This window comes from Drosophila albomicans, chromosome X, assembly GCF_009650485.2.
Source record: "Drosophila albomicans strain 15112-1751.03 chromosome X, ASM965048v2, whole genome shotgun sequence".
In the NCBI taxonomy this organism is placed as follows: domain Eukaryota; kingdom Metazoa; phylum Arthropoda; class Insecta; order Diptera; family Drosophilidae; genus Drosophila; species Drosophila albomicans.
In genome coordinates this window covers 14,219,163-14,230,684 of record NC_047627.2, presented here as the reverse complement: position 1 = coordinate 14,230,684, position 11,522 = coordinate 14,219,163, and the positions used below count along the sequence as shown (strand labels likewise).

The 11,522-nt window shown below is 40.1% G+C and overlaps 2 protein-coding genes and 1 non-coding gene across 5 annotated transcripts; 1 reads left to right on the top strand and 2 right to left on the bottom strand.

Annotated features, from left to right (window-relative positions):
• Position 1: 1 nt before the first annotated feature.
• Trnay-gua (transfer RNA tyrosine (anticodon GUA)) lies at positions 2-92 on the bottom strand. Its single transcript is given in 2 exon segments — positions 2-37; positions 56-92. It is a non-coding gene; the product is annotated as a tRNA-Tyr (tRNA).
• A 101-nt stretch (positions 93-193) lies between these two features.
• On the bottom strand, positions 194-8,897 carry LOC117577105 (phospholipid-transporting ATPase ABCA3). 3 transcript variants are annotated; one of them, XM_034262206.2, is made up of 12 exons: positions 8,531-8,894; positions 7,886-8,480; positions 7,684-7,827; positions 6,145-7,380; positions 5,551-5,830; positions 4,974-5,487; positions 3,462-4,147; positions 3,250-3,388; positions 1,929-2,111; positions 1,209-1,868; positions 1,081-1,146; positions 194-726 (listed from the first exon to the last, which is right to left on the bottom strand). In XM_034262206.2, exons 1-12 carry the CDS (start codon positions 8,746-8,748, stop codon positions 438-440), a joined length of 5,010 nt encoding a protein of 1,669 aa, XP_034118097.1. In that variant the 5' UTR covers positions 8,749-8,894; the 3' UTR covers positions 194-437. The 3 variants fall into 3 exon arrangements, with proteins under 3 accessions (XP_034118097.1, XP_034118098.1, XP_034118099.1); XM_034262207.2 differs by lacking the exon at positions 8,531-8,894 and having other exon boundaries at positions 195-726; positions 6,145-7,376; positions 7,886-8,022; XM_034262208.2 differs by lacking the exons at positions 194-726; positions 1,081-1,146; positions 1,209-1,868; ... (1 more) ...; positions 3,250-3,388; positions 3,462-4,147 and having other exon boundaries at positions 5,262-5,487; positions 5,555-5,830; positions 8,531-8,897.
• A 589-nt stretch (positions 8,898-9,486) lies between these two features.
• LOC117569982 (26S proteasome regulatory subunit 8) lies at positions 9,487-11,085 on the top strand. Its single transcript, XM_034251363.2, has 3 exons — positions 9,487-9,632; positions 9,719-9,863; positions 9,926-11,085. Exons 1-3 carry the CDS (start codon positions 9,615-9,617, stop codon positions 10,978-10,980), a joined length of 1,218 nt encoding a protein of 405 aa, XP_034107254.1. The 5' UTR covers positions 9,487-9,614; the 3' UTR covers positions 10,981-11,085.
• The last annotated feature ends 437 nt before the right edge of the window (positions 11,086-11,522 follow it).

The window sequence follows — 11,522 nt, the reverse complement described above, 5'->3', positions numbered from 1 at the left end:
ATCCTTCGAGCCGGAGTCGAACCAGCGACCTGTGGATGTCTACATTAATTATTAACTACAGTCCATCGCTCTACCAACTGAGCTATCGAAGGCACATGATACCGGACGGCAAAGAGGCCAAATAAAAGCTTAGCCAACAATTTCAAAATGAATGAAATCTTATCAAAGCCCAAAACGTAAAGTGAAAGGTGAGCAATATATTTTAATACATAAAAACCAGTCACAAAGCAAAGCATTATAAAGCACGCGTCGATGCAATACCGCAAGACAGGTTTATTATGACGAAGCTTGAATACGCTGCAGAAGAGAAATCGCAGCTTACAGAGTTTGGATTGCCAGCGTTGCCAGACACTGCGGTTAAACGCAAGCGCAGCTAACTTAACAATGCAAATTTGTAAATTGTATTTTTACGAAAATTATTATACTACACATCATCATTAAGCATTTGATGTTGGCGGCCTTGACGACGATGTTCTCTCTGTCATTGACTTGATTATTGGCAATGGTGGATCGGATTCCTCTGGTAGATTGGATTCCACTTGACGGCCCCGGAGTTCGGCGCGTGTGTCCTGCACCTGGGCAATGACAACGTTCATGCTTGATTGATAGATGCAATAGTCGTAGACATTGAGACGCACCTTATTCTTCTCCATGGCGCCATACAGAAAAGAATAGACAATGTGGCCCACGGGTATATAGAACTTGAACCAGTTATGCAAACGACCGCTATTGCCACAAAAAGGAAGAACGATTAGATTGAGTGATCAAGAGTGGAAAAGCGAAGCTTTATCAACTACATATGAGGACTATACTAGACGTTTCAATATTTTTTAGTCTAATCTTGGAAGCAAATTTAACAAACGCAAACGAGTTTGAACCGGTTCAACGTATTTCTAGCTAAAATATCGCAATCTACTAGACTTAAAATGCTATCAAAAAGTCTTTCCAAGGCGTATGATATCTACACCTAAACTTGAATACTTTGCGAAGAACTATTATAAAGTACTAGACTTGACTTTCCAATATAGCATCCATTTTTAAACTTAAATGTAGTAAATATTATCGATAACAGTTACTTACACCAATTCCGATTTATCATGCAAAAAACTGACGAATCTTGACAAGTTCTCCACATCCTTACGCAAACTATAAAAGAAAATATTGCTATTAACTCTGCTAATAAAAGAAAGCTATGACACTTCACTTACTTGGCCTCCGATTCCTCAATGGTGCTGCCATCGCGCACCAATCGCACCTCCAAATAGAAGCCGTGACTGTACTTGTAGCGCAGATATTGCAAGCTCCCAATGGCCAACATTTCGCTATCCTGAAACAGTATGATAAAATCGGCCAAAACTTTGCACTCGAGCTCATCGCTGCTGGAGAATATAATCGTTTTGCCGCAATAACGCAAATAACGTAGGATATTCCAGATTTCTCGACGCGTCGTCGATGGCATTCCACTTGTGGGTTCGTCTAGCACAAAGATCTTATTGTAGGCCACTAACGAGAGTGCGACATTCAATTTGCGTCGCTTCTCAGCCGTAAGAGCGCCACAACGACGATGCATCCAGCCCGTCATGTTGAGCATGCGGCATAAATCGTGCATTTTTTCACCGATTTTTTTCTCCGCCACACCGCGTATCATGCACAACAAACGAATGTGTTCGCGGGGCGTCAAATCATTGAGCAGTCCATGATCCTGTGGGCAATATCCAATATAGCCGCGAATCGTATCCAGATCGTATTTGAAGTCCAAGCCACGCACATAGATCTCACCAAAGGCGAAGCCATCGATGCCCACCAGCTGTCTGATGAGATGACTTTTACCGGAGTTCTTTGGCCCAAAGATGCCCATGCTCATGTACCTAACAAACAGCAACCAAAAATATCGATCAGCATAAAGAAAAGTATATCGATCAGCTTACTTGTTGAGCGCAAACGATACTGTGTTCACGCGGTTGCTTTTTGTGGGTATTTTGGCTTCCACCTGATCGACCAGAAACACCGATTGCTTGCACTTGCTCATATCAGCAGCGGCTATCTTCTGTTTAACATCGGCCACATCGCTGTCATCGAACGGATACGTCACAGAACGCAAATTGTGCAGGCTATAGAGATGGAACAAAATCGATTAATGTACTGTCGATTATTATTGCTTAGCGTTGATAATTATTTACAATTAAAGAGATACCAACAGGTATCGCTATCCTTCTTTCTATTTATAATAGAGTTAATATACATACATATGTATAAATTATTGTTCATTATGATTTTCGCAACATCGTCATACTTGTACATATGTATTAATTATTGTTATATTTTCGCGAATTGCGTTTATATTATTAATATTAACTCAATTGAAGAGGGAATTTCGGGAATTGTATGACATGTGTGACATACATGTAATACACGTCACACATGTCATACACGTCATACACGTCATACATGTCATACACGTCATCCAGGTCATACATGTAATATAAATAAAATAAACGCAATTCGCGAAAGCAACAGTCGAGTGTGCTCGACTATAAAATACCCGCTACCCATTTACATCATACATGTCATACACGTCATACATGTCATACATGTCATACATGTCATACACGTCTTACATGTCGTACACGTCACACATGTGTATTAATTATTGTTATATTTTCGCGAATTGCGTTATATTATTTATATTACCTCAATTGAAGAGGGAATTTCGGGAATTGTATGAAATGTAAGTCATACATGTCATACACGTCATACATGTCATACACGTGATACACGTGATACATGTCATACACGTCATACACGTCATACATGTCATACTTGTCATACACGTCATACATGTCATATTTGCGCGAATTGCGTTTATATTATTTATATTACCTCAATTGAAGAGGGAATTTCGGGAATTGTATGACATGTATGACATAATACACGTCATACACGTCATATATGTCATACATGTCATACATGTCATACATGTCATACACGTCATACACGTCATACATGTCATGCATGTCATACACGTCATACATGTCTGCATAGGAATCCGGAAATTCCTTTAGCAGAATAGGAATTTCAATATAGTCCAATATATTTGATATTCTCATAAGATATTTATCCAATTTATATTTACCTATTCTATTGAGAGAAGTCACAAATGAAAGTATGTAGAAAATATCATGAATTAAAATAAAACATCAAGTCTGTGACTCGGATTGAACTAGGTTTAATGATCTATAATGCACTTACTCTTTGGATGAATGAAATTTCTTCTCCTTGCGATGCAGCTCAATCCAGAAGATGAGAAACAGGGTAAAAACCGCAGCCAGCGACATAAATAAGAGTGACGGCAGTATGCCATGACCTGACCACTTGAAATAAGTATCAACTGCAAGCAAAGCAAAGCAAAAAAATAATAGAAGATATATGCAAAATATCGAACAATTTGAATTCCTACATACAAACACAATGCGGGACCATTTCATGCATATTCTCCGGCGTACAATTCTCGATGGTCGAACACTTGGCACGACAATGCTGCTCCTCGAGGCAACGTATGTAAATATTGCTGATGCCATCGAGCAGCGCAAATCCCGGCGACAGGCAAGCGCCATAGAAGAAGACCACATTGCTATTCGCGACATCCCAATAAAGCATGTAGAGCACCAAACCGGTCAGATTATGGAACATTATCGAGGCGAGAAATGCTCTCACCATCGATTTATTCACATACATCGAAAGCACATAGGTAATCGGCAATGCCGCCGCTCCATAAACGGCAATCAATAGCAACAGAAGGATATTCTCGAAACCACCAAAGTGTCCAATAAATGTGCAGGCCACAACAATGACGATAATCATCGCATGCACGAAATATGTGATGTAATCCCAAAACAATGTGATGCCCCAATAGATGTCCAGGCCAAGGCCAGCGATCAGCTGCAGTCCACGTATTTGCGTTTTTTGTTCCTCAACCATTGGCAGTATAAACATCGATACGGTCAATGGCAGCACACAGCCAATAGCCAAGGGTGCTACGATGTGTGCCACCTCGTTGTCGATTAGATTGATCTTCATCATCAAAGATGTGGGCATTGGATGATTATCGACCAGCGTGTAAATATCGTCATCATTTGGATATGTCAATCTGCAAATATGGAGAGAACATGGACAATGATGGAGCAACCACAAATAAAATCAAATATAATATATACAAATCGATACTAAAATAAATGGATACTTGACTGTGAAATATCCGCTACCCAGTGCGTTATTTTTCTTATAAAAAAAAAAAAATATAAAAAATAAAAAAAAAAAACAAATATTTCAAAATTTTATAATTGGTATATTTATATAATACTACATTCATTATACACAATAGTTTGCAAAGCATTACTGTATTCATTTTAAAATCTACTAAATTAATACACCATAAAAATCTAAAATATACCAAATGCTATACTTGCTATATTAATAAGGTAGCCAAAGCTTCTAAGACCCGCAGTAAGTAGGTGCATTTTCTCGTACAACAAAATTTCATAAATAACTTCTGACCACAACCAAACATTCAGGAACTATAAATACTATAGTTATTATTGTAAGTATCAAAATTCACGATAACAGCTTCAAAACTGCGCTTGTTATTTGATTTGTGTTGATTTGCGAGGGCAGATGTGGACGTGGCCAAAATGTTAAATTAACTTCATCTTCGTGGAAACATAACAAGTGCTGTCGAAACAAATTTATATCTCTATCTCTGAAATCTAGGTATTCATATGGACGGACAGACAGGCAGACAGACGGACATGGATGTATCGTCTCGGCTACTTTATAGGGCCGGAAATACCTCCTTTTGGTTATTACATACATTTTCTGGAGACAAAAAGCCAATAAAATTTTACCCCATCATAGTGAACATCAACTTATTATGGGTAATAATATTCAATTAGTTTATAAGATGACTTTTGTCTTACCTAAGTATAATGTTGTGCAGCAGATTAAGCGTCATGGGTGCTGAATGAAATGAATCCTGACTGATATAGCCGTGTATTTTCTGGTCGCTCTCCAACTCAATGGCGCCCAAGCTGTGCAGCTCGGTCTTTTGCTTCAGATAGTCCCAATAGCTGCCCTTGGCGCAATCGAATGAGTTCGGCCCAAAGACCTTTGACGGCGAGATGACCTTACGATACGCTGGCGTTTTAGCCAGCGATGTGATGTCAATGTAGCCACATTTACGTATATTTGGTATCTTTTTTATATTCTTTGTGGCGCCCTTAAAGCCCAGCGGTATGACATTCGTACGCATATTGGGCACATCGAGAACAAAGGCGAGACGTGTGATAGCCACAATGAGTATCAGACAAGCAAAGATCATAATGATGGGCCACACGTTGGGCGCCGAATGGATCATTTTCTTGTAGAACATGGCGCGAATTTGCTGACGTCGCAGTTGCTTGCGCGACACCACCGCATACTTGAATGTTTGTGCTGAAGACAAGATGTAAATTTATTGACGGTGGAATTGGATCGATCAGAGCAGCGCATACTTACTAACATCGGGTATAACCTGTTGCTGCACACGAAACGATGTGACCAATTTCATGTAGATATCGGACATTTCGGAGCCCACAACACGTATATTCTCGATTCCCATCGATTTGCCATTATTCTCCAAATGTATGAGCATCTTTTGTAGTAGCGGTCGATGCACAGCATCGATTTTATAGGTCAACGTATCGCCAATTTCATTTTCAGGCTCAGTACCTGGTATATACTGCGAAATGAATTCAGTTATTGGCGTATCCGGCACATGGGGCTTCTTGATCAGCACCTGCACAATACAATGTGAACAATATTAGCAAGTTTACAATCTATTTTTAAAGAATACAAAACATATTTTTCGAAGAAAATAAAAAATTCGTTTCGTTTCTTAGGAAGCAATTAAAATTGATGATTCATTTTCGATTTATGAAGACGATCAAAAGCGCTGAAGATTTTTGAAAACAACAAGAGTATTGTCACGAAATGTTATGTGGCTCATGTAGCAGCTAAGATCTCTATGGACAGACAGAAGGATGGACAAATATGTCTGCAATTCAAAGGAAGTTCCATAAGAATACACTCGACTCTCGATCAATAACTTACCAGCTCAACGCTACTGCTGAATTTAGCACGCAGAAAAAAGGGCGTGCCACTAGCCTCTAAGACTCCCATGCTGAGTATGCCAATGCGATTGCCAACAGCCTCGGCCTCATCGATGCTATTGGTGGCCACGACAAACGCACGATGCTCCTTCTCCATGGCAATGATGCTCCAAAAGATTTGCGCCTCCCGTGGCGACAACTCCACCGTCGGCTCATTCAGCAGTATGATTTTTGTATCGGTGACCAAAGCACAGCAAAGTCCAACCAAATGCCGCTGTCCTGTCGACAATCGATTGATGCGTGTGCGACGATTACTGATCTGTGCCTCGAGTATATCGATCCATTTGTTACGCTCCACATTATAGCGATCCATTCTATTCGTGTCGAACTTTAGTCGCACATGATAGTTGATCGTCTGTTCGATAGTCAAATGATCACACAGCCCATTTCCGAGTGCACGAAAATCGCAATGTTTGCGATAATTCGCCAGATTATCGTAGATATCAGCTCCTTTGAAAAACACAGTGCCACGTATGGGATATTTGATTCCGCTCATGACACGCAACAAACTAAGCTTGCCCGAGCCAATGTGTCCCAATAGCACATAGATTTCCCCTCGATACAGACGCATCGAGATGTTCTTCAGCACTTTGCGTTCTGTGGTCGTTTGTATCGTATAAATGTGACGGAGTCGCAACAGTTCTTGGCTGCCCACATCGCCAAACTCAAAGTTATGCCAACTGGGCGATCGACCCAGATAGATGTTCACATCCATGTTCATTTTCTTGCGACGTTTGCTGTAACACACACGGCTGCTGATCAATCGGCCAGGCATACGCCATTGCAACAGAACAAAGCACAACGTAAAGATCAGCAAATTGATCACGGCGGAGACATAGAGTGCCAAGACATCCATAAAATGAATTACATGTGTTTGTTCGACAGAACGTTGAAACATTTGCATACAGAAGGGTATTTGATTGCTCATAAATGACGAGAGTATGAGAAATATATAGTTGCCATGTTGATCCCAATAACGTCGCAATATTACGCCAAAAATCGCGTAGTTAAAGAGCCACAGCACAATGCCACAGAGCACAGCATTCATTCCATTGCCAAAAATCTTGGCAATCGCCAGTGCTGTAATGATCATCTCCAAGGTAAAGATCACCATGAAGGCCAGCATGCCAAAGAATACCAACGGCTGGACGTTGTGAGTCTCCACGGACCAGACTATCTGCACAAAAAGATTGTTAGCAAGATGATAAACAGAGATATCCGATACCCAATTGATGAAATTTGTGCTATAGCAAGTACAATTGGACTAGCTATATTTCAAATAGTACTTAAACTGGCTTAAAATTTTCACAAGAAATTTGATAGCTCTACACATATTAGTTGCTAAGATCTAGGTGCATGAACAGACGGACAAACCGAGGACTACATTGTCACATAATTTCGTGGTTATAAAGTTTTCCAGCCACTTAGCCTATCATCTATTGGTTACCGGGTATCACAGCTTCAGTATGATTACACTTACAAAAATGACCAGTACCATAAAAAAGTTGAGAATGATGAGACGAATGAACAACACCAGAATGAGGCACAAATACTGCTTGACAAAACCGTAGCCATAATGCCATTGATGGCTGAAAACATTATTCCGCATTTGACCAGCAATATTCTAAACCAAAAAATAAAGAGATTAGAAGAGATGCGACGAATTAATGAGAGCAACTTACCCTTAAGATGTTGATAAAGGGCAACAGATAAAGGAAGTTGAAGAGAAACAATGGCACAGTGTACACATCAATTGAGGAGCAACGCTCATCGGGCACCTTGAGACGTATATTGAAGACCTCCACAGCCGGTTCCGTATATGATGATGGATAAATCGCACGCAGCTGGTGCAACCATTCCATAAATACCTGGTGTTGAATCTGCAAGAATGTCTCGCGTATATAGATATCCTGATACAGTTCCTTCTCCTCAACATTATCACGTTTGGCATTCACAAAGCCCGAGCAACGTGTTAGCCACAAACGATCTTCGGTCAGAAAAGAATTCAATGTGCGAAACTCGCTTGGGAAGCGTATGGAAACCGATAGAACTTTTGGTGGAGTCTCCAAATTGGCATCGGTATCCTCAAATACGATGGCCGCCAATGTGGTGCGTTGATCGAATTGATTTTGCAGTGTATCGCTATCCTCAAAAGCGATCGTCGTATTCAATTCCAATCTGGTGGCCACCGCATTGGCCACTTGCTTGGCAAACACCGAATTGGGGCAGTATGCTAAATTAAATTTGGTTTGTTCGCGTCTTGAGTCTACAATGCTCCTAATATGGATTTGAATTAGTTAATTATGATTATTTATTGTGCTGCTTACTTCAGTAAATCAATATTATCCAGTTTGTGGGACACAATCTCACGATCATCTTCGCTATACTGACGGCTGTACAGCAAACTTTTCGTATATGATATGGGATTAACTAGTATTATTACCAGCAATATTAATACAGTAATTGTTTCAAATAACGTGCGACGCCAGAGCGCTACTTCAATAAGTACATTATGCTTAAATAGCAGACCAAATGTTGCGGGCATTTTTTTCTTCCTTTTTTTGTTTTGTTTTGTTGACCGTCTGTCTGCTGGTAGAATTTTTGCTATTTGGTTAGTTCATTGGTAACAAAAAAACAGTATCGCTAAAATATAATAAAATATATATATGTACATATATGTGTGGAAGAATAATATTAACTTTGACAAACAAATCAATGAAATTTTACATTTGCATTCAAAAAACATAACGGTTTATTAAAATGAAAACATTCTACAGATTATCGTTGGTAAAAGCACAGTAACAATAATTAATACTTACCCTTAATGTGAGCAATTAAATATTTTATTTAATAATAACATATTTAACAATATTTACAATAATTAATAACTTTTCGTTCACCACTCAATTTTGTTTTACATTTGCACAAGCACGCCATTGCAAAAAACGGGCGGTATGTTTTGAGTGTGGCCAAAGGCTAGAAAACAATTCTATATCGATGCTTTTTAAATTGTTGAAAACATCGTTAATTTTATCATTCACATACGGATGTACATATACAGGCACCGCAATTAGCGCTATTCGGTAACCGGTAACCTAAATACATATTTGAAATAAATATTACAATCAATACATGCATTATTTGAAACGAACGGCTACGGCAAAAAAGACAAAGCTTTTCGATAAATTTGCAATCATGATTTTATCGGTTTGAGCAGCCCTATGCATATGCGATTGACAATGTTCCCACTTTTTGGTATACGTATTTTATTTGTAATATTTTCTAATAGCACGGTCACACTGAAGCAGACTTCCCACAAGACGCAGACTTGCCGAGTCATAATCAAAAATCATTGTAAACGAAAAGTTGAAATTCACTTAATTTTAAACGCAAAAACAAACGAAGAGCAACATGGTGCTCAGCAATCGGGTAAGTGAAGTGCACAATGCCGCCGCAATCAATAACAAAATCAAGTCAATAAAAATGGCGAACTTCAACAATTTTTTCCATATTAGATGGACACCGATTCGGCCTATCACAAAGGCGAAGGCTTTCGTTCGTATTATATACAGAAAATCGAGGAGCTGCAATTGATTGTGGCGGAAAAGAGTCAAAATCTGCGACGTCTGCAGGCGCAGCGCAATGAGCTGAATGCCAAAGGTAAATAACACCAGACATGACATGGCACAAAACAATAACAATCTTGTAACTTATTTTGTCAGTTCGCATGCTGCGCGAGGAGCTGCAATTGCTACAGGAGCAGGGCAGCTATGTGGGCGAAGTCGTGAAGCCAATGGACAAAAAGAAGGTGCTTGTCAAGGTGCATCCCGAGGGCAAATTCGTTGTCGATCTGGACAAAAACATCGACATCAACGATGTCACACCAAATTGTCGTGTTGCCCTGCGCAACGAAAGCTACACGCTGCACAAGATACTGCCCAACAAAGTGGATCCTTTGGTCTCGCTGATGATGGTCGAAAAAGTGCCCGACTCCACGTATGAAATGGTCGGTGGCCTGGACAAACAAATCAAGGAGATCAAAGAAGTTATTGAGTTGCCCGTCAAGCATCCCGAACTCTTTGATGCTCTGGGTATTGCCCAGCCCAAGGGTGTGCTACTCTATGGTCCACCTGGTACGGGTAAAACACTGTTGGCTCGTGCCGTCGCCCATCACACCGAGTGCACATTTATACGAGTCTCTGGCTCGGAACTGGTGCAGAAATTCATTGGCGAGGGATCACGTATGGTGCGAGAACTCTTTGTGATGGCACGCGAACATGCGCCTTCAATCATTTTCATGGACGAAATCGATTCGATTGGTTCGTCACGTATTGAGTCGGGCTCCGGTGGCGACTCCGAGGTGCAGCGCACAATGTTGGAGCTGCTGAATCAGCTGGATGGCTTTGAGGCAACCAAGAACATTAAGGTGATCATGGCCACCAATCGTATTGACATTTTGGATCCAGCATTATTGCGTCCGGGACGCATTGATCGTAAAATCGAATTCCCGCCACCAAACGAGGAGGCACGTCTCGACATCTTGAAGATTCATTCGCGCAAAATGAATCTAACGCGTGGCATCAATCTGCGCAAGATCGCCGAACTGATGCCGGGCGCATCGGGTGCCGAGGTCAAGGGCGTCTGCACCGAGGCGGGCATGTATGCGTTGCGTGAACGTCGTGTTCACGTCACGCAGGAGGACTTCGAGATGGCTGTGGCCAAGGTGATGCAAAAGGACTCTGAGAAGAACATGTCCATCAAGAAGCTGTGGAAGTAAAAACAAGGACATCTCTCTCTTGTTCTACTACTTTAAGCCAACCCCAGCTACGATTACGTTTTAATTTCGCTAAAGAAAAATATATAGAATTTGTAAAGAACAAAATGTTGTACATCATTTTGCAATTTCATTTCAAGTAAGAACTTGTCTAGAAGTGTTTCTGAAGGAAGCTAAATTTCCAAGCAATTCCGTACTTTAATGAAACATTGATCTTAAGTTAGTCACTCAATGACTGAACACTTATATCTTAGTTGCGAATAGTTCTTTACATACGAAATTTGAAACCTAACTCTCTGAATTCATAATTTAATATATAATATTAATAGAGCCTTTTTCACTTTTCATTAAAAGTAAAGGAATTTAAAAATATGATTTATGTACCAAACAATGGAAATATGTTCGATCTCTAGGCAGTCAAGTAAAGACTTCAAATTGAAAGAGAGAATCCAGAAAGTAGAACATGAATAAGAGTTCTAGGCGCAAACTTGTTTCAAACAAGAAGACTTAAGATTGATGTAGAAATTTTATATAGCATTTTTTTT